The sequence below is a fragment of the Pagrus major genome, chromosome 22, assembly GCF_040436345.1.
Source record: "Pagrus major chromosome 22, Pma_NU_1.0".
Lineage (NCBI taxonomy): Eukaryota > Metazoa > Chordata > Actinopteri > Spariformes > Sparidae > Pagrus > Pagrus major.
The window spans coordinates 17,072,071-17,098,050 of NC_133236.1; the positions used below are offsets into that span (position 1 = coordinate 17,072,071).

At 39.5% G+C, this 25,980-nt stretch overlaps 2 protein-coding genes across 4 annotated transcripts; one reads left to right on the forward strand and one right to left on the reverse strand.

Annotated features, from left to right (window-relative positions):
- The first annotated feature begins 1,448 nt into the window (after positions 1–1,448).
- Positions 1,449–17,149, forward strand: hpcal1 (hippocalcin-like 1). 2 transcript variants are annotated; one of them, XM_073492387.1, is made up of 4 exons: positions 1,449–1,501; positions 10,492–10,982; positions 13,201–13,306; positions 15,274–17,149. In XM_073492387.1, the coding sequence occupies exons 2-4, from the start codon at positions 10,605–10,607 to the stop codon at positions 15,369–15,371; spliced, it is 582 nt and encodes a 193-aa protein (XP_073348488.1). In that variant the 5' UTR covers positions 1,449–1,501; positions 10,492–10,604; the 3' UTR covers positions 15,372–17,149. The 2 variants fall into 2 exon arrangements, with proteins under 2 accessions (XP_073348488.1, XP_073348487.1); XM_073492386.1 differs by lacking the exon at positions 1,449–1,501 and adding an exon at positions 1,526–1,791.
- Positions 17,055–24,097, reverse strand: pdia6 (protein disulfide isomerase family A, member 6). Of its 2 annotated transcripts, none has more exons than XM_073492384.1 (13): positions 23,655–24,097; positions 23,153–23,294; positions 21,753–21,810; positions 20,838–20,964; positions 20,581–20,687; positions 20,340–20,467; positions 19,935–20,049; positions 19,307–19,447; positions 19,045–19,129; positions 18,807–18,879; positions 18,566–18,724; positions 18,375–18,471; positions 17,055–17,758 (listed from the first exon to the last, which is right to left on the reverse strand). In XM_073492384.1, exons 1-13 carry the CDS (start codon positions 23,671–23,673, stop codon positions 17,687–17,689), a joined length of 1,323 nt encoding a protein of 440 aa, XP_073348485.1. In that variant the 5' UTR covers positions 23,674–24,097; the 3' UTR covers positions 17,055–17,686. The 2 variants fall into 2 exon arrangements, with proteins under 2 accessions (XP_073348485.1, XP_073348486.1); XM_073492385.1 differs by having other exon boundaries at positions 20,340–20,464; positions 23,655–23,759.
- Positions 24,098–25,980: the final 1,883 nt, after the last annotated feature.

Sequence of the window (25,980 nt, forward strand, 5' to 3'; positions counted from 1 at the left end):
CATACCAGTGATTGTGATAATGGTGAGCAATCAATATTTTAGATCATTAAGGCCCCCTGACTAGCTTCCATAGATTTCACCTGCATGTAAGGGTTTTTTAGAGGTCAAACTAATGTTAACAATCTCAAAATGTATGTTCTCTCATCTGTGTAATCTTGCCAAGGTTTTTCTCGCAATACCCTAATGACAGCATACATGTACTAACCTGCTAGTGGCCTTAACATGTTTTATAACATTCAAATAGAATGTGACTACATAAGCTGTGTTTCATTTATTTTTTTGGTAAATTGCTCCTCAAAAAATATATTAAAGCGATCCCTTGTCTTTAAGAGAGCCACAACAGTGTTTCACATCCGCTTTACTCCAGCAACAACAGGCCTGTGACAGTGTTAAGTTGCACATTGGCAATAACAACAAAAGCAACCTCAGACTACTTTATCACTGCCTCGAACCCCCCCTAGTCTGTATTGTACTCACTCTTTGGTAGAGATAAACACTCCATGTGCTTATAGAAACAGGTGTCAGGCTTCAGGAAGACGCACACACACACACACACACACACACACACACACACACACACACACACACACACACACACGCATACGCACACAGTTAATTATTTATCCACTCACTGAAATGCTGACATACACACCACCACCCTGCCTGCAGTGTCACTTTAGCAAGAGAGGTTACTGTCATGTGCACTGATGGACGTGTGTGTGTACATCTTCAGATGGGCTGAGAGAGGACATCACACTGGGATGAAATTAGGTTATAAGTTAATTATGTCATTCCAGCTGTAGCACATCATTACCAGAGGAACTTGTGAATGGATAAACACATTTGCTTTTATTTATCAGGGCACATAATGATGCTGTAATTAAAAAAGACTGTCCACTAAGGAGGTGTCATCTCTCTTCTAGTAGTAGTAGTATGCCAGTATTTACCAATAAGGATGTCATACAACACTAAGGCTTATTCTGGAGCTGCTTTAGCTTCATTTTATTAAAGAATTACAGTTTTTTAAAATGGACTTTTCTGTCCGATAATATGTATGTTCGTTGTAGTTGCTAAGTACGTCTTCTAGTATCAAGATTTTCCCTCCAATGTACACCGTTTATTTTAGATATTGTGCTAATAATAGTCTCCAGTGATAATTTTCCACAGGACGCTGCTGCGACTGTTTCTACGATGGAAGCGGTGAGTGCGGACGGTTCCATTCCGTAGGCGGGGGTGTACAAAGTACCACACAAAAAAATAGAAGGCGGAAAATCATCATAAAATACCTCTTAAAATAGCGACTACGTCTAGTTTCGACACTTAATCCCTTAATGTATCAGTACGACGTGCGCACACGTCTCTAACAGACAAAAAGGGTGTGTTTCAGCGCCGTCAAAGAGGAAAGAAAACCCTGTTGTAGTGACTTGGGCGAGTCGGATGAAAACCGAGCTGTGTGCCACATCTTCCACTAAATGATAAAGCCGCTACCCTGGAACTGAAGGTAGGAGCGACTAAATAGAAACCTAGCTTTTAAAAAAAACACACATTTAAGCTAGTCTGGTGAAAGTTCATGTCGTGTTTTTTGTCTGAGAAAGTGTCGTGAAAGTCACTCGAGCATCTTGAATTCTTCTCGCGCTTGTATTCGTACAAAGTTACATCAGTAAGAGGAGGTGGTAGGTGCTGTGAGTTAACGATTGAGTTGGGCTGTCGGCGACGTCATAAAGTGGGAAAGTGGGCTTAACCGAAGTGGACTTTTTCAACCGGAAGACTCATAAACAAGTCCTCAAGGAGGTAAGTCTTCATCACTTCTTGAAAAACAACATACTCAAGAGTGGTTAAAACTACTTACTGCTACTTACTAATGTAATGTCCAGTGTTGCTCCAGTGGTTTTAGTCTGCTGTGGCAATTTCACCAAAAGCAGAGAAGGGTGTTAAAGGGCTACACCCAGACCAGACGAGCCCACACCTCGCCCACTTCTCACATGTTAAAGCTGGTTTAAAGTTTTACACTGACCCAGAGATAAATGTTTTAATATACTGTTAACAATACCGGATACATGACATTGCTATTCATGTAATTATTTACTCGAAGCTAAAGTAGTTCTGGGTAATGTGACAATATTTATGAGGACTATTCATCTTGCATTGTACAGCAAGACCACATAAAATAAATAAATAAAACTGTTCAGAGCATTGATTTGTGCTTCACTGTTGGGGCAAACATTTAGATGTGTAAATCAAATGCCTCTTACTTCATTAACTCGTAGTGTAGTTGTGTGGGATGATTTTCTTTGTGTGAGTCAATATGATCATGTGTTTGTCATTTGTTTTTAATAGAGCCTGACCGGTGCTGGATTTTTCCAGGCGCACACCGACACTGATAATAGGGAGTAAAAAAATATGCTGTTTTCTTTATGTGAGGTTAAATCAAACCAAATCAAATACATTTTATTTATACAGCCCAAAATCACAATCACATTACGTCAGTGGGCTTTACAAGTTCAGTGAACGACCCTTGATTTGAGTGAGGGAAACTTGCTATACTGAAAAAAATGTTTATATTGTTAAAATGAACTGTACATGTACAGAATATAGATGGAAGGCAGGACATTTCACAGTGTATCATAAAATAGTGTTCAAAATTATATCTGCAATGAAATAGTAAAAAGTTTTAATGATGGCACGTATCGGTTAACATGTACTGTTATATCTATTATGGGCAAACTGATAAATAGTTTTTAGGTCTCTCTTGAAAATAGATCTTGAGTTCCATGATATTTCCTTAATAAAGGAAGATTAAACAACTAACTAAATCATTTATCTAATTAGCTAATTTAATTTTTAATTACAGCTTGAAAAAAATGACTTTTTCCTGATGATACATTGGTTGGCTGATTTTATCAGCTGATATAGGCTTTGTCCATAAATTGGTATCAGGTGCATTTGTTGTCTGATGTCACAGAAACTAATTCAGAAAAAGATTCTTGGGGAAAATTGCATGATTAAATTCCCAGTCAATTTATTTAGCTGTTTCAGTACACCGAAGTCATTTTGGATAAGTTAATTGTTAATATGTAATACATCCTGCCTCCATTAAATAATCTTAATGAAGGCAGGATATATTCTTTGGGTTTGACAGCCAAGTTTAAGGGATTATGGGATTAAAAATGTGTGTTTATGTATTAATTCTGTGTGGTATCGGCTCCAAAAATCCAGTATAAATTGGGTTGTAATGTGGACAAATGAAATTTGTAGTATGAAATAGTGTTCCTATGGACACTATATGATTCTGCTGAAAGTCTATAATTGATAATATTGAGTTATTGCTCAGCCCTAACAAAAATATATAGTGTGAAGCCTCCTCTGGGACTGTTCATCACTTAAAGCTTTGTGTCTTGTCATAATTATGTTTGCTAGCCCACTAGCTCTCTTGTGACACATTTTTTTGTGTCACAAGAGAGACAAAAATTTTAACTACTTTTCTACACTGTTGTTGCTGTTTTCACACCTTTCAGTAACAAAAAGATCAAAGCCAAAAAGTAGAGTGTGTATCCAACATTAAATAATCCTAAAAAACTGACATTCTTATAAACACGCTGCTAAAATAAAAATACGCATAATGATTTTGCAGTTGTGAACTTTTCCTCACAAAACATTTAGAATATGCAATAAAAAAGTTAGTTGTATCAAGCAATGAGTGTGATGCACAAATCATTGTGGATGGAAAAATAAAATGGCTGCATTCGTTTAAACTGTTTCTTGAAACCACCAGCAAACATTTTAAATATATGCTCACAGAAAAACTGTTCTTGTTTCTCTTGAGTCTCGATTTATCTCCTGCCCTGCGTGTGCCCCAGATTGATAGTTACACCGCCTCCCTCTCATAAGCCTTAGCACTACTATCCTGTTGCCTTGACTACTGGTGTGTCAGGGGACTTCATCCTGATCCACTGCATGATTTTCTCTGACACTAGTTCAGAGAGACTGCCACGAAGCAGCGCTGAAAACGAGAATAACTGGAGAGCTCATTTAGTCTTTTTCTTCCCCTTACAATGGGTCAGCTCCTCACCCACCTGAGTTAACAGTAGTTCACTGTACTTCAAGCTGCGGTGCTGCTCTGCTCATCCACCACGCACCACAAAAATGTGAAGTTTGCTTTCTGTCTTTGCACCTCACCGTCACTTTGTTCGACTTCGACATCCCATTGTAAAGAGGCGTGATACAGACTGCTAGAGCTGGGCGATATGGCAAAAAATAATATTGCAGAATGTATATCTTGATCTTTTGAAATCTCCTCAAAAACACTTCATAAATGCTAAAACTGGGCAACAAAATCAAATATCACAATATTTTTTGACAAAATAGCTCAATATAGATATTGCAACAATATTATGGTACATTCACAGAATATTAACACAATTACATTTTTGATAAATAATCATCAGTAATGTGGATATAATGACTAAGTGGGTAGAGGCAAGTATTAGAGCAAGTTAAACAGTCTGGTTAGTCTGAAAGGGGATACAAACGCCATATCTAGGTCTGCTGCCATCTCAGAAAATATCACAGTAAACGGTATTACAGAAATATAAGTATTATTACAAGTTACAATAACCCTTTAAGGAATGAAAAAAAGAAGGGTATTTTTTTTGTTGAACAAAATATTATGTCTCAACTGACCTGAAACTTGAGATAAACTTGAAATATATATATTTTTAATGACACTAAAACGATATATTGTCCAGCCCTACAGACAGCATGAAAAATATCTCCTCTCTTGTTTTCATTAAATGTTGAGGATGGGAAATGTCAAATGTCAGTTCTATTTTGGGAAAAAAGGGTAAATGATCCTGTTGTTTAGCAAACTTTTTTTAATGTTGGGAATTGTGATTATTATTGTTTTTTATCCTTTAACGGGCAGATAATCTTTTACTTATGTTATTACTTATTGATTAGTGTTTAGTCTATAAGATATCTGTCATAAAGTTCAAGGTGAGTACAAGGTGACGTATTTAATTGTCTTATTTTCGTCTGACCAACAATCCAAAAATCGGATATGAAATTTACTGTCATAGAAGACAAAGAAAGCCAGCGAATATTCAGTTTCAGGCCAGCCGGCGGACTTAAATGTTGTCAGTTAAAGTTTCTGCACATGACTCATATTTGTGCATGTCATACAATCCATATTGACATTTCTACACTGTGTCATATCATGCTCACATTACATGTTTATAGGCTGTGTTTCGACATTTGTAAGAGTGAAACCACGGCATATTTTAAAGGAGACCTCGGGACAATTCACAGCCATGTTTGAGGTGACCAAAGCAAGTATTTTAAGCCAAAACATAATCTTTTCCTAACCCTGACCAAGTGGTTTTTGTGCCTAAACCTAAATTGAACGTAAAGTTGCAACATAAAGAAATGGAAAGTTTCAACACATCAGTGCCACCATTTATTCTGGCAATTTGGTTGACAGTTTAGAAGCTGTAACCAGGGATTTTATCCTCACAAAATGGTTTACTTTTAAGATTAACTGTTGCTTATTTACTTTGCCATTGTTTGCCATTTACTAGACCTAGTTTTTCTTTGCCAACTTAATTATTTTTTACATTTATTTTACAAGTTGTTTTTGTTTCCTACACTCAGAGGCATAATAAACTCCGTCAGCTGTATGTCATGCTTTAAGCATCTACTTCTTTACACACACACACACCTTCATCCCTCCCGAATGACTTCTTTGCTATACAAGAAGTAACGAGCATCTGGAAAGAGAAGAAAAGACTTTCTTTGTTGTGACAAGTCATTACACAGGAAATGAGGCGGGCCTAAGAATGGCAAACAGCGGTGAACCTGGCCGGGTCAGAGGTTTACATGATCCCCTACTGCAGGCTTGGGGAGGGGGATACTTGCTGCACTGGAGCCTGTGTGAAACAGTCTCATTAGGCAGGGAACCAACTGGAAAAAGTGGACTACACAGAACAGGGATGGCTGTGGGGGTTGGGGACAAGGAGAGAGACTGTTGCTGTGTAATTGAGGGGAATTGCAAACACCGAATGTGGAATGGCATTCTCGTGTGGCTGTTGTGTATCAAACAACGCTTGTGGACTGTGGCTCACAAACTCTTTCTTGAACTCTAGCAGTCAAGGCAGTGAGAGCGTGATGCTCTGTGCAAAGGGGGTCATGTACAGTAGATGTCAGAGCAATATCCACAAGTTATTTCTGACCACATTTCCAAACATTTTCCACTGCACTGTGAAGCAACTTTAAGAAATGAAACCAGAATAGTTCCCAGCTGTAAAAACGTTGAAAGCATCCTGTGACGTCTCAATAAGGAACCTACGTGCATATATGGAAATCACAAATGGAAGTATTTTAGTAGTATTTTAAGGCTGGAGCCACAACAATTAATCGATTAATGAATTACTTCTAAAGTGTAAGGATTTGATGCGTTCCTTTGTCATTTATGATAGAAAATGAAGAGTCTTTAGGTTTTGGACTGTTTGTTAGACAAAAAAAACAAAACAATTTGAAGACTTCACTTGGGAAATCGATTAATCATGGAAATAACTGTCAGATTAATCGATAATGAAAATAATTGTTTGTCTAAGCCCTAATTGAGGCAAACTACAGTCTCTGCAGGAACTCAAATAATATGGAGCAAGCCTTAATTGCAAACTCTACTGTATCTGTGGGATTCTAGTTTGGTTTTAGGCTTTAATTACCCAAATTCAGTAGTCAGTGGAATCTGTAAAACTGTTATGCAACCCACAATCTCTGATAACTGTTTGTGTTACTTTACCAGAGTACACAGTGTTTTCCTGTTTTCCCCTCATGTTATAAATCACGCAAGCACTCTTAATTTATCCTCTGAGATTCTTGAAACCTCATGGCAGCACTTTTCAGTCTTGGAATCTTCTGGGTTTCATGTGGCTTTGTGTGTTTGAGGGAATAAATAGAAACGCCCATATTTATGTCTGCTCCAGCTCAGCCTGCACACTGAGCTGTCCTGGAAAAGTCCATGTGACCCAGAGCTGAGGAGGTGCTGCCGCTTCCTCATCCTGTTGTATGTCAGAGCGGAAGGACTACGAACAGGCCTGCGGGCCAGCCATGTGTCATTTAGACCATAGCCCTGTTAAAACAGAGTCACACAACACAGTGATTTCATATTCCCAAAGTGAGCATCACTTTCATTCTTGTGGATGACTACTGCACCACAATGTTCATAAGCTTGCTACAAACTTGGATAAGGCACCACAGAATCCTATGATGTGGTGATGTGTTGGTTTTTTCAGCTGTGCCAGCAGCTCCAGTGATGGCGATGGTGGATTTTTATGAAATTTCATAAACTTTAATTGTGTCCAGAGCATTTCAAGTCTCCTGTGGGTGGATGTTAATTGCTGTGGGTATAATTTAACTCTGTAAAATTAATCGATAGCGTTTGCATTTATATTAACATTTTAGATGTGACAAGTACAGCTTTTTTTAGGCACCTTGAAAGTGCTTGAATTTTATTCTCAAAAAGCTGTATGAACCTTGTATCAAGTGAAATATTACAACATAGACTCAATGGATCGGCATGAATTTTTGTACAGACTTTTCAAATTTTTTCTTCAGTTTTCAAAATCTCACCAAGCACATTGGTTGAAAACATTTTCAGCCTCATTTGCAGAGGTTATGCTGCTATACAATTTGTTTGAGCAGTGCGCCGTTTGCTGAATTGCTGATTTCACAATTATGCAGAATAAAAAATCCAGGGTAAGAAATAAGCTGTATTACCGTATGGTGCATCTGGTTTCACTGATTTATTTTCCATCCGTAAGCCTGAGTGACATTGTTAAGAGTATGTGTCACTGGCTGCTTCTCGAACCTGCCTGCCTCTCATGTTTCTCTGCGACTTTTCATAAAAGTGCAGGAAATTACACCCCTGTGACAATTATGAGAAAAGAGGGTGTCCGTGTGGAGAAAAAACCTCATCCAAATTCACAACGCTCTCATTTGTGCTACGCCAGATAGAACGGTTCTGCTGCCAATAACACACGAGCGATGGGATTTCAATAATTGAAAGAACATGGAGATAATACATCTTTCTCTCTCTCAGATAAATTCATTATAGGTAGCTCAGAGCAGTGGAGGTGTTATTCAGAGGGATCATTATGCAATTGAACCGCAGGTATTAGCAAAGCGGCTCACATAGTATGGCTGGAAATAGTTTTTCTTTCTATGTGTCATACTTTTTCCATTCTTTTCCTCCTCCCTGCCCCCGCACATCTCTGTTTCTGTCCCTCCCACACACACTTCACCAGATACATGTTGTAAAAGATTAGCTCAGCCATCATGTGTTTATTCATTTTACATTCTCACCATGTTGATCTTTCTTTTCCTTTCTTTCTTACCTTCTCTTTCCTGGACTCGAATCTTTTATGAAATACAAATTTACGATGGTTTATACTGGAAATTTTTTATGTTACTTAGGAAGGTAATTTAATTTGCCCTGATGTAAATTGCCAATACATGTGTGTCTTTCTGTCTATTTCCTCTTGCTTATGAGATACTTGAAATGGGGGAAACCAGAGGGGCAAAAGTGACATTTTTATTTAAATGATTCATGCACTACGTATCAAATTTACCTATGTCCTTTTGACAAAAGAAAGAGCTCATCGAGAGCTTGATGAGCAGTTTCTTCTGTCAAAAAGGCATATGTGAATTCTAGGCAAGACAAGGCAAGTTTATTTATATAAGACCAGTCAGACACAAGGCAATTCAAAGTTATTTCCATGGCTATAGATACATTAACAATAAGACATTCAAAATTACCTTTTAAAATTCAATAATAAAATTTATTGGTTAACTAAACCACTCCAGAGTTATTAACCAAGAGCCAAAAGACACAAGTGTACTCATGTAAAAGAAACAAAATCAATAAATGTCAAAATGTTGTTCATTCAACTGGCAAAATATCAATTTTATTTCAATGAAAGGTTTTTGATTTAATGCATCATTATAAAGTGAATGTTGATTGCACAATGTAATGACGACAGAAAAATGACACCCGAATATTGCCATCCACATTTGTGACGTTTTAAAGGATTAGTTTAACCAAAAATTGAAATTCAGTCACTATCTACTGACCCCTCTGCAGATGGAAGGTATGATGAAGTTTCATTGTCCACAAAACATTTCTGGAGCTTCACAGCAAAACTGTGTTGCAACAACTGAAGTAGACGAGGAAAAAAGAAACAAAAAACAAGCAGAGAATGGCTCCTAACAGATGGCCTGGCTTAATCCAAGTTATCGGAAGTCCCAAGATCCCAAATTGATTTAAAAAGACATTATTTTCACCCTCGTTGCCCGGTCGAGCTTGTGTACCCACTTAAGACGGGGTGTGCGCTAACACGTTTGTGTAAAATCACTCTGCGCTTTCTGAGACTTGGATTATGCTGGACGAACTGTAATGAGCTATTTTATGTTTGTTCTTGGTTATGTTTTTTTTTTCACATTTTAAAACAAGTCCCCATCTACTACATCTACTTTGCTGTGAAGCTCCAGAAACATTTTGTAGACTACAAAACTTTCCTTTAGTATTAAAGATTGAATATCATAAACAAAGTCAGGACAGAGTATGCTAAAGTTGGTCAAATGTCACCTACACTCCGGTTCTCACCCCTTATATTTTCCCCCCCGAGTACAAAAAAAAATATGCCCCATCAGTATGCAACACACCCATGTTCGCGTCTGCATTATCAGTGGGTTGCATGCACAAAGCGTCCCATTTAATACATTTTATGCTGTTTTATTCTGGATATGCTGTTTTTATGCATCCTCATATCCCCAATCATGAATACCCCTGCATACATGAATAAACAGATTTCACTGAATATAACCATAGAAACAAAGAGACAAACCCCAGAATTTAAAGGTGAATAGGTCCAGGTGGTTAAATGTTTCAGTGTCTTTGTTTGCATTGGTATTTTTTAGCCATCATTTGTGTGGTTGTCTTTAATCAGTGTATGACCAGCACCTGCTTAAAATCAATGAGAATATTCATTTTCACATAAAGGATGAGATTATTGTTGAGGTGAATGTCTGGGCGTCTCAGTAACAACAATCAGTATCAGCCTGACCTTTTAGAAAAGTGGCTTTGTTGGGAATTACAATGCCCTAGGAAAATTGTCCTTCCGCCATGCTGTGAAGGGTCGATAAATTATCACCGTGCCAGAGGATTCATACTGTATCCACGGAGACCAGACCACCCCCACCCCACCACACACACCACACACCTTTTGTAACCTCATGACATCGGACTAATTCTATTTTTCTCCTGTGTGTGGACTCAATGGTCTGTATTTATCCCTCTGCTTGTCTGTCTGAGGAGCATCTTCAGCACACTTATTATGATGAAACACTGCCGCAAGCTGAGAGGAATTATTGAACCAATGAATCATTTATTTTATCCATACAGGGAAATTAATGAGGGTTGTTGGTTTCCTGCAGGAGCAGAGAAAGACGTGACGTGGGGAGTAAAATCACGGAGAGAGTGGAGAAGTGAAAGGAGAAGGAGGTAGAAACACCATCCCAGCTATCTGCCTGCCTGAGAGTGCCGCGTCATGGGGAAACAGAACAGCAAGCTGCGGCCGGAGGTGCTGAACGACCTCAGAGAAAACACAGAGTTCACTGACAATGAGCTGCAGGAGTGGTACCGCGGCTTCCTCAAGGACTGTCCCACCGGACACCTGACTGTGGAGGAGTTCAAGAAGATCTACGCCAACTTCTTCCCCTACGGAGACGCCTCAAAGTTCGCCGAGCATGTCTTCCGCACATTTGACACCAACGGTGACGCCACCATCGACTTCAGGGAGTTCATCATCGCCCTGAGTGTGACGTCTCGTGGTGGACTGGAGCAGAAGCTGCGCTGGGCTTTCAGCATGTACGACCTGGATGGGAATGGGTACATCAGCCGGGCAGAGATGCTGGAGATAGTTCAGGTGAGGACACACTGTATGACTCATACTACAGAAAGAGGGTTTCATCACGGATGTGTGTGCTGTATATACCAATCTCTTCGGTCTTCCTCTGAGTCATCTGAGATATAAATGTGACCTCAAAATGTAGCTGATATTATGCAAGTATCGAGTATTAGTAATAATCAAGTATGAGTACTGTAATTTTAAAAGTTTTTACTTGTTTTGGTTCATAACAGTTTTACCTCTGATGGATTAAAATCTGAACCCATAAAAGGAAAAGGAGAATAAAAAGGAAGATATCCCGTCAGGTTCTTTTGGCGTTTGCACATTTTAAGACAAATCTATGTATAAATGCAACAAAATACCAAATGTAATTTATTCAAAACTAAAGACTTAACTAAATTACTACTTGTTTTACAGATTTTCATTTCAAGTAGGGCTTCAATTAATGATTGCTTTCATTATCAATAAATCTGAAGTTGTTGTTGATGTAGATCAGGGTTGGCCAAAGTGTGGCCTGCTGTAAGGTTAAAAAACGACAATGGCACTCAGTAGGGTGCGTACTTCCATCAAGTCCCAACAGTCACCTTTCAGCAAAATCCATCGATTATTACCTGAGAAATTAACAAAAAATGTCAAAAAAAACTCCCTATCTCTCAATGTGAAAGAAAGTGAGAGGGGTCTATTCTTGGGCAAGACACGTCCTCCATTCGGGTTTTGGGGAAATCCGTCAGTAGATTTAGTAGTTAGTGTAATCCTGCTGACAAACCAACCAAACAACCCACCAACAAACAAACATGGGAGAAAACATAACCTCAGTTTGGCCGGATGTGTCTAGCAAATTAAAAAAAAATAAATTCAAGTAATGTCTCTGCCCTTTATTTTTTTGTGACATAAAAATGCTCTTTAAATATGTTGGATCCCTAATGTTTTTTCATAATCTGAGCGTGGCAGGCAGAGTGACGTTTGGTTTTTGTTATGTCCTGTTTTATTTTGTAGTTCATATGCTTGTGTCATTTTTCACTTTCTACTTCCTCCCTTTGTCTATTTTCCCACCCTTTTTGCTCCTCATCTGTGTTTCCTCCTCATTCTCTGTTGGTCTCACCTGTCCCCCTGTCCTGTGTTCTACTTGTGTCTCCCTGATTTGTTTAGTTTTACACTTGTTGATTTCTGTTTTGTTGCCTGAGTTTTGACTGCCTGCCCTTGCTTTTCTATTTTTTCTCTGCCTGCCTTTGTTGTTTGGATTCAGAATTTAGGATTTTTGTATTTTGTATTTTTTGTCCTCTGACTTAATCAGCTTCATCAGCTTGCTTTTGCCTTTTATCTGGCTGCCCCTGTGTCTGCATTTGGGTAATTTAGCTTTTGGCACGTAGCTCACCATTAAGTTTCAGTTTTTGGCCTCTAATGGAAAAAGATGGCACCCCTGGTAATGAGTCACTGATTATTTGTGTCTATAAAATGTCAGAAAATAGCAAAAAAAAAAAAAAAAAGCTGTCATAATTTCCTTTATCCCAAGGCAAAGTATTCAATTGTCTTGTTTTGTCCGACTAACAGTCGAAAACGTAAAGATATCCAGTTTTATATACCAAACGACAAAGAAAAGCAGAAAATCTTCAGATCTCAGCAGCTGGAACGGACTGCTATTTTTACTTGATGATTTGATGAAACAATTACTAATGAAAATAGTTGTTAAATATTGATTAATCCACTCATCATTTTCGCACTATTCCCTTGTGTTGTATGTATTTTATCCCACTGTCTGTGACTGTTTTTAGGCGCAGTAGTCAGGATCATTTCACCTCACATCATGCATGCAGGCTGCCCTTTCTGTTTTTTCCTTATCACTGTGGCTATATTTACTCTTCCAATATGGTGAGCTGAGCAGCCCACAGAGCCATATCAATATTGGCTCAGTCCGTTGTGTTTGTGGATACAAATGAATGTTAGAAAAAAAAAAAAACCTCTTTCCCTCATCAAAGCCACAGACCTTCACATGGACTGTGTATAGTTTTAAAGGATACAAACACACACACATTGAAGCCTTTCAATCTCACTGTGAGTAACAGCAGGATGAGCTGAACATTATCACTACCAGGTTGCAACAGGAAACAGGTCAAAGCATTCAGACGAAACCTGTCACAAATATGTTAGGTGGGAGCAGTTATTTTCTGTCTTTACTGCCTGAAAGATTCACCAAATTGACATGAATATAACAGCAATCAATGTTACTCCTCTGTAGGCAATTTACAAGATGGTGTCATCCGTGATGAAGATGCCTGAGGACGAATCGACACCTGAGAAAAGGACAGATAAGATTTTCAGACAGATGGACATCGACAATGATGGTGAGACTGATGTGGAAGCTGCTGTAAGCACATTGTGAAGAACAATACAGCAAATTACAGTTTGTAATAATATAAAATATCTTCGCAGGAGAGATTATAATTGCTGAGAAGCCCAACATAAATGTTGGTTGGCCAATATTATTAAGGCCTTAATATATGAGTATCAGCGTGTATGTTGCCCAAATGTGCCGATTTGAAAACTTTTATTTTACAGGTAATTTGTAATTATTAAATTCCCAGCAAGTTTATTATTTCAGTGCACTGATGGCATTTTGGATAACAAAGTTTATTGTTAAATTGTAAAGTATCCTGCCTCACATACATATCTTTTGTCACAAGTGTTTGATAACCACATTAGAGGGATCCATGACCGCATTCACAAAGACTGAAACTTTTTGAAAAACAAAAGTGAACTGGTTTAGCCGCTCAGTTACACATGTGTGGGTAAGATAGCTAAAAATATAGTCGACATGTCATGAAAGATTAGTTATGTAATGTTCTTTGACATTATACATGTACCACCACTGAGCTGTTTGGAGAGTAACAGGAAATGAGGAAGATGGGGGACCAGCAGAGTCAGAGGGAGAAGTAGGATGTCGCATAACAACATGACATAACACGACTCACAACATCATTAACAGTCTTTTGCATCCGAGCCCGCTGAGCCACCTCGATGCCAGTGGTTTGACATTTAGTGTGAAAAGGTGACGCGACACCCATGTGATAGGTGGCTCAGTCCAACTCCAAAGTCTTACTGTTCTGAATGCTTTTGTCACATCTCGGTAAGATATTTAAAGCTGTTCATCTGGCAGCGGGAAGCTTAGCTTGTTCTGAAGCAGAAGGTCAAACTGTGTGTCTCAGGCTCAAGTTTTATAACACAGACCGGGCCTACGGCTACAGCTGCAGCAGGGGTAAATCCACTAAAACTCAGTTAACCTTCCTATCTAATGAAATTTACACAGATGCTGTGTGACAGAAAGCCATAGTTATTTTAAGCTAATTACTCTGTGCTGTTGCATTTTATCTTTGTGCTCCATCAGTCAAAACTGAGGAAATATTTGCAACATTTGCCTCTGGTGTTATCAGTTTTATTTAGCAATTCTTTTAAGTTGGTTGCTTAGACAGTCTGTTAAAATCTCAAGTAGCATGTGAAATATTAAAATAGTGCAGGGATGCATCATTGGTGTGAAGGCTAAAAGATATTTAAAATCATAAATATGTCATTACTCTAGTGCAGCTTATTTGGCTTTAATAACTATGAAACATTTAATCATTTTTAAGTCTTATATAAAATACTGATATAAAACTAACTTCCATTGATTCTGTATTTTAGTGTGTTGCCAAATTATAAGGGGTTGTCCCCTGTTAATCCTAGAAACCCACCTAATAGAAATATTAAGTAATAATTACATTTTAAATATTTTCTTTACGTTTAATTTTAAAATTATAATTCAATTTTGTAAATTTTTTAAATATAATTTCATGAATATTTATTGAGTTGTTGTTAGGGCACAAGCTGCTGTCAATTAATGCAAAGGATTTTTAAGGAGTCTCTGAATTAATAAGTCACAAAAAGGAGGTTGTGTTATTTCCACAAACTTATAAAAAGTATTCAGTGTTGGCATCATTAATATTGACACATGAATTTAATTGTTTTTGCATCCAGTTCAATCATTTCAGTGTTGCCCATTCCTTCTTCTTATCAAAGTGTTAATCAGTTAAGTATTCCTGAAAATGAAAATAGCTCTACAGCACCACCTGCTGATCACTGCGACTTCACAGCTGTGACTGACTTCATTATTCAGTATTAAAAATGTTGGTGCAGGTTCATAGTAATGAGAAGGAATATCAGGAGCTTCTCTGTTAAATTTTCGTAGATGGTTGCTGCGTGATCCAGCCAATCATCACATGTTCGAGTGCTGCTGCTGTCTCTGACTGTGAATCTTTTTTTGGTCTCTGCGTCACAGGGAGATTGTCTTTGGAGGAGTTCATTAAAGGTGCCAAGAGCGACCCGTCTATTGTCAGACTGCTGCAGTCGGATCAGGGAGCCTCGCGTCAGTTCTGAGGACAGAGACAATGACGGACACACACTCTGAAATACAATCACAAACACACACCCATCTGGCTTTATGCTGCTCACCTGATCCCGTCATCACAACAACAGACAGTCCTTTCATTTCACTCCATGTCTTCATGTTTACATTAATGGATACTTCTCTTTTTATCGATGTGGCTCCTGTTCTGTGGACTATGACGTGCTTTCAGTTGAGGTCTTCTGTGTATTTTCCAAAGCTCTCCTGCCTTAAAATGGTTTTACCTTGTTTTCTCCATAAGTGAAGTGCCATATCATCTATTTGTACTGACTGGATTATGTGCTTGCAAGTATTATGACTCCTGTTATGTTACATTAAGAGGAAACTAATTATATCACTTCATATAATTTGATTGGACTTAAAGGGGAATTGCAGTATTTTTAAACCTGGGCCCTATATTTTAAAAAAAAGTTTTAGAATTGGTCCAGCAGATCGCCTCATCTGTAATGGCTGTTATGTAATCCTAGGGACTCCCTAAAAACTTGGTTTTTCCCCCGGAGACAGGTGTCCACATCTCTTGTAACTTCAGAGATGATTTTTTTTATTTTTGGTCATCGTCTCTGCTCCTGTCCCTCTCAAACCAAAAAGTGAACGCTGAGTTATTATTTCAATCCAGACAATGATCAAACCTAACCACGTAGTTTCATTTTCTAAAACTGACCAAATCCATGAAACAAAACTACATTTTCAACACGGGTTGCAAACTCTTAATTTATAGGGCCATCATTTAGCTTGATTTCTGGGACATTTTCCTATAAAATGTCACAGGAGTGCTTGTAATATTGGTTTCTAACAGCAGCCAGTCTCTTTTATGTAAGCTTATTGATGAATTTAGAAGACACTTTTTAAATGGTCTACTGTAATAACTCAGTCTTGGTTATTAACACAACTTATTTAAGGCTGACATAACATATATTAAGCTGTACATATAAAAAACGACCTTTTACCTGAGACATACTGCCAAACAATCTTTGGTGCTGACAGGGTGGTTTTGATGTCCTTTAAATCAATGCCACGATAGTAAAATTTAGCTTCAACAGACAACGGCTCTTGTAACAGAGTGTCAAATTCTCTTGACTTCATCTTTATGAAGAATTTCATAAAACCATAATCTTCTATAGGTTTTCTTTGTTTCTCTACACAACAGACAGCAGTATCAGGTCATTAATATCCATTTTCCTAAGCTGCCGAAAGAGCTGGGATCGCAGTGTGTGCTTGGCGCCACCAAGTGTCTGACAACATTACAGAATCGACTCCTACATAGATGAACCTTTTTGTTAAATAGTAAGATACATTTCTTTTTTTAACCAGAAACAAGTCTTGTTAAAGAAGTCTCGCTCTTATATCTTGCAACAACTGACCTGTTGAGAGATTTCAGAGTGACACTTGTCCTTCTGGACACAAAAAGGATCTTATTACTTAACGAAAAGGGCTATCATGTCAGACACTGTCAGGAATTACTCAATTACACACCCAAACATGTTAACATATAGCCCAGGTTTAAAAATACTGGAACTGTCCTTTACCTGTGTTGAATAGTGGCTTATTGTTGTTCCGGATGTCAACAAGCTCTATATGCCTTTGGTATTGCATGCGCTCAGTGATAACCGTTTTTTCTGATATTGTAACAGCTCATGTGAATAAGGAGGCCGTGATTGTTTTTATTCCTTTTTATTTTTGTAACAAAAACGTCATTTTGTTTTCACACAATTGAAATAAAGTCGTGTAAGAAAAATCTACACAAGAAGTCCCACAGTATCCCCCCTTGCCCTGGACAGAAATGATGCAAACCCACCGAGAGTCACACTCACTGGTTTAAGAAGAGAAAAAAAAAAAATTATAAAGTCACATCAGGTTGAACATTGAAGTGTTACTTTGACAAGTCCACATCTTAAAATAGGTGATTGAGGGGGAGCTGAAGAGGAAGGAGGGGAACGATGTTTGAAAAAGACGTGAATGAACAACTGAGACACATTCGTAGCCTCCTCCCTCTGCCACTCAGCTGGCGGAGGTCGTATAAATATGCAACTTCTAACGTTCAGCAGGTATGTGAGGCAGAGTTCACTCCAGGGACACGACGCACACCTCCCCCCTCCCCTCCCCTCGTGACTGACAAAGATGATGTGAGAAACTGCAGGTGTCTCTCATGTGTCTTTTCTGGAGTATTTCAGTAACTGGGCGACCGGGCCTCCCATTCGTCCACAGGAGAGGGGAGGCGGGTCACGCAGGACCAGACCTGACCAGATCAAACCGAGGCAGTCTGGATCAGATCCCGCCCCATTTGGGCTCATAACTCGTCCTTCTCGAAGTCATCATCCAGGTCTACATCACTGAGGTCGTAGTCCTCCTCCTCTGGAAGCTGCGGGCGACAGTGTCAAATAAAGAGTGTCAGCAAAGAAGCCAAATTATTATCAGTAGATCATAAAAAATACTGTTCTTGTTGGACTGTTTTGCCTTTATTATCTTATTATTATTACATTATCTGGATCCTTGGGAGCCAATCCAACTTCTAGATTACATAATAATGTTACTTGACATATTCCTCTGTGCATGATAGCAGTATAGTGCCACAAACAAGAACAGGTAGAGGTTTTTTTTTTGGTTTAAGCAGGGTAGACACAGCCTGCACTAAGCCCCATTTTACCCTCAAACTGGTCACCCCCCACAAACTTTAAAACCGGCCGAATCTGAGGTACATCTGCCGTAACTGGATGTGCAGTTTGAAGGGGATCGAGACCGCTGATTAAATTGCACCAACGATCAATGATCTGATAGTCAGGGAGACGCTGTTGTTCTTAACACACAGTACACAAGCCTTCTTATATTTATTTGTTTTTAGTACCAATCTAAAATTGAATGCCCTCAATGTTGTGTCAATTATTCCCTGTGGTATCAAAAATATACATTTTTAAAAAGGTACCATATTGAAGTTAGAATAACTATTATTGTCTGACCACTGTGATGCCCCCTCTCACCTGTCCATCTTTGCCGTCCCAGGCCTCGACAGTGTGTATCTTGGGCATGGCACCTCCTCCAAATGTGGCAGTTGAGCCGCGGCCCACAGAGAGCTCCCTGAAGAGAGGATGAAGCACGTTAGCACCATCATGAAGCTTAAAATCAAAACCAAATCAATCCAAACCAAAAAAAAAAACAGTTAACCCCTCACCTGAGGAACTCGTGGATGCCCCTCTCACTGAAGGAGCCTCTGAGCAGGGAAAACTTCATCTTGCGCGAGTTGATGGCCGCCATGGCCGGGTAACCAAAACCACCAATACCCAGAGAGGCCTCCAGCTCCATCTGAGCTCCAGCTTCAGTCCACAGCCAGCTGACAAAGGCAGAGCAGGCTGTTAGTCACAGACATAATTAGTGATTCCAAGAATAATCCAAGACTGGTTTCTCATCCTTACCCCCACATCTTCTTCTTGTACTTCTCAGCCAGATTCATCATCACCTCCAGGTAGTCGTTTCTACCTGAAGCACCTGTTGAGACACAATGACAGCGGATGGTGAGTGATTCAAGAATAAATCTATTCTTGGTGTGATACATGTCCACACACAAATATTTTTAAGCTTCTCAAAACATAAAAATATTACCATTAATTATTTAACATGTCCAGAGTGAGAGGTGTGTGTGCTTGGTCTCACCTGAGTCCAGGATGTGTGGCAGGACTGCAATGATACACAACTGACTGTCCTCACAGGTCTTCTTCATGATGTCTTCACCGAGGATCTGACAGACAAACATTTACAACATCAGTAAATGTGATGATTCTGTCAAATTCAAGCACTTTTCAAACATTTGCAGGGTGCATTTTCAAGCTTTTCCAGCATCTTACTTCTGTGGTTAATAACATTTTTATATTAAGTTGTTAGGGATGCAAATTTTAAGCAACAGAAGTGTCCTAACCTCCTGCAGCTCAGGAGGAGCAGCGTTGTCAGAAAACAGATCCAAGGCCTTCTCAATGATGTCTCCACGGGAGCGGCCTCCTTGGTAATCTTCAGGCTCCTCGCCTTTGCGGAAAATCTTGATGGTGGGAAACCCTCGGATCTACACACACAAAACACATACACTGCTTCAGTTCTGTGAATTCATTGCCCTTGATTACCCATCAATATTTAAGCACTATTCACTACATGGACGACGCTTTGCGTTGTTCAGAATGGCACAGATGCAGACAGGAAATATGCATGAAGGCAACTTCAACAAACATGGAGAAGAGTGAGCGTGAAACAAAACTGGGTCGATCTGAAAAGGAGCAAAATGAGCCAAGACATGATGAGGAGCTCGTAGTTAAAAGAACAGCTACTTGTGACGCATGGACCTGATTTGGGTATAAACCGTCTGAGACACGAACCAGAAAAACAGAAATCAAATGTGAGTAAGAACCTATTTGTTATGTATACATTTCAAAATGTCAGAAAAAATAGTCACTGAACAGCTCTGGTTCATTCTTTTGTTTTGTATCCACTCGTACAGCAGTTCGTATTAGGATCGTACACCAGTGCACATCATGAACTTATTGATTCTTGCTCACCCCGTAGCGGCCGGACACAGCCTGGTGCACAGTCGCATCCACAGCTCCGAGGCGAACTTTGCCCTTGGTCTGCTCCTTGACAGCTGAGGCTGCAGCTGCCCACTCAGGCTCCAGGCTGTTAACAACAGAAGAGAGTGATGTTGAAAAAAAAAAACTGAGGATGATAAACTTGATAAAGAAGTAAATCCACAGTAGAGAATTCATGATTAAAAAAATTGTACAAGTTTCCTTTTATGGGATTTTTCATGTAGCTGCACAGATAACCAAGCTAACTAGTGAAAGGCAACAACAGTTAGGAGCAGTTATTGTATTATTGTACAGTAACCAGTTAGACTCGTCTTATCTCGTATCCCGTATCTTAGTGAGGCTGAGGGCTTTCATGGTCAGGTCAGGTAACAAACTCACTTTTTGCAGTGTCCACACCAGGGGGCGAAGAACTCCACCAGCCACACCTCATCGCTCTCCAGCACCATCTTGTTAAAGTTGTCGTCAGTGAGCTCGACCACATCCTGCTTACTGCCACCGCCACCCTGCTGCCGGAGGACAATTCAGTGTTACGTAACCACGCTTAGTGAAGTGTTCGATCTTTCTGATTTTAATATAACTGCAACTAAAAGCTCCTCCATTGGTTAGCTGCTGGATGTACCTGTTTGCTGTGGCCAGAGCTGCCAGACTTGCCGCTGAGCCTGTCTTTCACCAGAGAGCGCAAAGCGTTCATGGCTCCGTCCACGATGGCCTGGCTACTGCGTCCACCTGGAGGATGAAAACATGCAGGGGTCAGTTAGTTTAGCCAAGAACAATACTTTATTATCGAAGCTCAAAGTCTGTCTCAAAATAACTTAAAGGAAGTTCACAAAAAGGCCTTGAAAGCAAATTAGGGATTTACTGAGAAAGTACACGTACCTTGGTACTCCTCTGGCTTGTTCTTATTGGCTCCAAAGACCTTGATGGTGGGGAAACCTCTGACGCCATACTGACCGCCCAGTGACTTGTGCTGGTCTGCATCTACGGCACCGATCTTGACAATACCCTGAGGGATTTAACAAGAGACATGTTGTGAGTGTGCAGTCTCAGCCTTTAATAACAGCAAAATATAGGCGGCCCGTTAATCATTTTCTCCACGTAACATCTGTGTGTCGACTCTAGAGGTCAGCAAGTGTAACAGTTACTTATGTGTGCAGGATTTGATAAACACTAGAGGTGATATATATGTGCGGAAAAACACATTCTGTGAAATAAACAGCGAGTCTTGTTTTAGTCTGGAACAAAGTTAATATTATTCATTAATATCTGCCCACGTCTCACGCCTCTGTCTGCAGTTATTCTCACTGCTGAGTTAGAAACTTCTAAACACTTGTAGGTGGGATGAAGCTGTGAGCTACAGCTTAGCAATCGTGATTAGGGTTGCAGCGGTAAACCGTTTAACGTATACTGTGGTATGAAAATCAGTAATTATCTTACCATGTACATTTGCTTATCTTGGTTTTGCATTCTGCTGAATTAGTGTTATTAAAAAATAAAAATATTTCACGTGTATATCAAGTTTCATGTGTGTCAGGACATATTCTGTGAAATTATATTAGCTTAATAAAGGTTAATTCCTTTAGGGGTCATTTTAACTAATACTCATAATTGTTTCTCATGTCTGCAAATATCAACTGCAAGCATGTCATCATAATCATCTTGCCAATAGCAGCATTCACTGAAGATATTTTGTACTTTTCACTGAGAAAGTCTTCAGCTGAGACAACACAGCCTGTCAGTCAGTCTGCAGCACAACTGGCAATAAACTGGAGATGGCCAGAGAGGTTTGTGTACCTTGAGGGCAGTGGCAGCCTTCTTCCAATCAGGAGTCAGGCTTTGACAGTGGCCACACCTGTGGTGATAAACAGCAGAGAGAGAGGGAGGGAGTGAGTGAGGACAGGGCTGCTGAACGTGTTAACAAATATATCACAAGTATTTGTCACACTTGTATTAATTACAGAAAAAAATCCAATGTCGACATATCCGGTGAATAATTAACACTTATCATTTACGTGGACTATCTGCTCACTACTTCACTGGCTACTTGTTCATAACAGAATTGCCTTTGGTCGGGCTGCAACTAACGATTATTTCAATTGTTGATTAATCTGTTGATTTTTTTCCTCAATTCATCAATTCGCTGTTTGGTCTGTAAAACTTTGTCGATCAATATTTTTGGAGCCAAAGATGACGTCCTTAACTGTCTTTAATGTCTACAACTCAAAGATAGTCACCTTACTATCATAGAGGAGTAAAAAAACAGAAAATATTTACATTCAAGAAGCTGGAATCAGACAGTTTTGACCTTTTTTCTTGAAAAATCACTCAAACTGAATAATTCATTACAAGAATAAGCGGCCCTCTCTAGATCAAGTGATGGATTGAATGTAACCAAGTACATTTACTCAAGCACTGTGCCAAGTTCAGTTTTTAAGATACTTGTACTTTACTTAATTATTTCCATTTCCTGCTGCTCCACTACAATATGGAGGCAAATATTGTACTTTTTACTAACTACATTTATTTGATAACTTCAATTAATTCATTTTAGCAGCAATCAGATGAAAAACACTGATTGCATTAGTCAGAAAAACTGCCAGAAATGTACTTTTATATTTAATATCAGATACTTTTAAGACTTTTACTCAAGTACTAGTTGTATGGGTGACTTTTACTTTTACCAAAACTAATATTTTAACACAATATCTTTACTTTTACTCAAGTATGACTTTCTGGGTACTCTTGACAACACTGATTTTAGGATACTGTAGAAACATGGCATACTTTGTGGAAGAAGACCTCCTCTCTCTATTGATAAAAAACACAACAGATCTTATATTCAGGTGATTATACACCAATTAAAACATAATAATTATGAATATTATATTCCATTTCCTGCCAATAGATCCTTGAACATCCTTCACACTGGACCTTTAATCAAGAGCTCAGGTCATTTCCTGTTTAGTAATATTCTGACTTTGACTTGTTTTTGTGTTTGTTGTGCCTCTACATTTAAACTTGGACTTTGTAAGGGCAATCCAACCCAAGGAGGAGCTAACTAGCTTTGCATACAAGCCTCTTCAGATCCTAATGTTCCTATGAAGAGTCACAACAGATGCTTGTACTGAAGCCACTGGTCATCCTGGTTGATCTGAGGACAACTTGTTATCGCCACCAAAGTTATACGGACTCACCAGGGAGCGTAAAACTCAATGAGCCACAGGCTGTCACTCTGGATCACCTCCCTGTTGAAGTTGGAGGGGTTGAGCTCAACAACATCGTCGCTGGCTGAGTAAAAAGCTTGGGCAGACAGGAGCAGGGAGCAGCCCAGCACTCCTGGAGGAGGAGGAGGAGGAGGAGGAGGAGGAGGAGGAGGAGGAGGAGAGGAACACAAAAGGTTTACTCTCAGTGTGTGTGCTCACAGTCACACCAGCTAATGTGAGCACTGGAGCGACCATGTTAGCACACGTAAATATAGTTTAAAAGCAGAATTAGCGCACATGTGTGTAATAACAAGTGAAAGTGAAGGTTATTAATTCATTTACTGACGATTACGGAGGCCTGGTGGCTCTTCTGCGCTCCTCAACTTAGCTATTCAAGCTAACCACACTCGCGAAAACACACCGAATGTGAACACATTCACACACATTATCACAAATTCACGTTAATGGACGTGTGCAAGCTGTTGTCACTCACCGAGTACAAGCGGTCTCATGGTTTCTAGCTGCTCTCCGCGCGGCTCCCGTTACAAACACACACTCAACCCGCTGCGTCTCCCTCAAAAGTAGATCGAAAAATCTCACCGTGGCCCGCGCTGATTGGTCCGCTGCTAGCGACGCCGCGCCTCGGCCAATCAGAGCGCGCCGTGTATTTTATGGCGCCGGCACACGGAAGCGAGGAGGAGAGAGAGAGAGGAGGCAACATGTTCCGTCCAGCAGGAGGAGACCGGGCTGACTGAAGACACCCGAAACACAAAGTAGGCTACTAAAAGCTACTGTTATGTTAGCGTCACTTTGATGTGGAAGAAGTCTGAAAAAACACTCCATTAAAGCTAAAAAGCAGTGAGACTTTTAGACTATAGATAAATAAATATATAGATTAAAGGGCCAATACGCATGCAATTGGCTCTTTATGATGTCACCCCACCAATTTCAACACGCACGCCTGTTTCTTTCCAGTGTTTACGACCGCAAATGTAAACATACATCTAGCAACTCATGTTCGGGAGGTGTAAGACCTGATCTGTAAGGCACCAGCTGGTGTCCCAGACCAGATTTCTCCTCCAATCAAATTGGCCTTAAACTCCTGTGTGTTTGTTTAAAGGCTGGTTTTAAAAAAAGTTGCATAGTGCACCTTTGCAAAAAAAGTGAAACAGTAGACTGTAACTTCAGTAAAATAGACTAAAATGAAACCTAAGAATAGAGAGCAGGTGCAGGAAATAGAAACTAGAAGCAGGAAGTCTGGTCAGTCAAATATATGTAAAGTGTCAGGAGACTGGCTCTTTGATCAATATAACTGATGCAATCATGTGTAACTACTATCGTAATGTTGTATCCACTTGAAGAGGAGCTAGTTAACTACATACTTTTAGTCAAAACTCTGCAAAGTAACTTCAGCAGGGATGACAGGGACTTGACCCCGACAATGTTTAAAATAATAGTTTAATTATATGGTTTAGTTTGTTTTATATGTTCTTTGTTGTGTTTTTGCCTCATTGTGTTCTTTCTTATACCATTAATAAGAAAGAATTATGTCTTTCAATAAAGCATTAAAAAAAAAACAATCTTTCAAATGGCTGATTTTGTCCCCAACACTTTTTATCACTGCTGCTGGTTCTGGTGTTAAAGGGGAAACTGTGTAGTTTTGGAGAAAGAAATTCAAAATCTTTTTTATTTTCAATATAAATGAGGTAATAATACAACCTCAGAAGTATTTATTTCTTCTACAACTGAACAAACGAGCTGTTCTCAGAGGAAAATAAGGTCCCAGAACACTGTTTGAAGCTACAAAGGTGGCAGGGTCCGCCACATATGAACAAAGTAAAGACACTATACACTTTTAAACAAACTTGACTCCACTGCATTGCAGGTTTTTACTCCGGTTGCTGTTTACAAACACAAACACTGAACTTTATTGTTGCTGTAAATGATCTCTTAATCACACATTAATGGATTCCTATCCTCAGCGGTTTGCACCAGTGTTCAGAAGCTGAAACATAAAAAGCCTGCAGGTTACTGTCGCGTGGAGGTTTGGCCACTAGGTGGAGACAGACAACAAGGTAAAGTTGCTGTTGGAGAAGCCGTGTGGTCACTTCTGTCTGCCAATCAATAATTCAGAGGTGACCACTGCAGAACATATCTGCAGATCTGTAGGTGAAAGTTGCTCGGTCGTCCCAAAAAAAACAACAGAAACGACACATTACTACTGATGGCACGCGCACTGACATCACTAAAGAGCCTCATTATACAAGTTATTATAACAGCTTCATGCTTGTTGAATCTATTCTCTCTCACATTAAGCCATTATTCGTAATATAATTATATATAATTGATTATTACTCAGCTCGAGTCTCTCCATCTGTGTTATTGAGCCTTTAATACATTCAAAATGGATGATGATGATGCGTCTGAGGTGCTGAAGGGAAACATTTTACAGGCTGTTGTTGTTAAAAAGGCTGATTTAGGGCGCGTGTGCGATGTTTCCGGTCAGTCGATGACCTTTCCACTAATTGTTGCTTCTTCGGGGCCGCAACAGAAACCGAGCTGAGTCTGTCTCAGCTGATTTCCCTGTTTGCTACTTCACAATTCATTACATGCCGCTGAGATTTATGATGCGCTGCGCTGCGCCTGGCTGCACTGCGCTGCGTCAAGACGGCCGCAGACAGGAGGAGCAGGACCGGAAGACGCGGCGGCTGGCCTACAAAATAAAAGCACCAGTGGCGATATTTGTTTATTTAATTTTAATATTTACGCTGTGTTTTGAGTGGCATATCTTGTTCTTTGGTCAGTATGATTTAAGTATT

Coding starts and splice junctions, on each gene's coding strand:
- pdia6 (XM_073492384.1), bottom strand. Junction 20,688..20,837: donor CAAGCCAGAGGAGTACCAAG/GTACGTGTACTT, acceptor TTCATCCTCCAG/GTGGACGCAGTAGCCAGGCC. Junction 20,468..20,580: donor GCTCTGGCCACAGCAAACAG/GTACATCCAGCA, acceptor GTCCTCCGGCAG/CAGGGTGGCGGTGGCAGTAA.
- hpcal1 (XM_073492387.1), top strand. CDS start 10,605: ATGGGGAAACAGAACAGCAAGCTGCGGCCGGAGGTGCTGAACGACCTC. Junction 10,983..13,200: donor AGATGCTGGAGATAGTTCAG/GTGAGGACACAC, acceptor ACTCCTCTGTAG/GCAATTTACAAGATGGTGTC. Junction 13,307..15,273: donor GATGGACATCGACAATGATG/GTGAGACTGATG, acceptor TCTGCGTCACAG/GGAGATTGTCTTTGGAGGAG.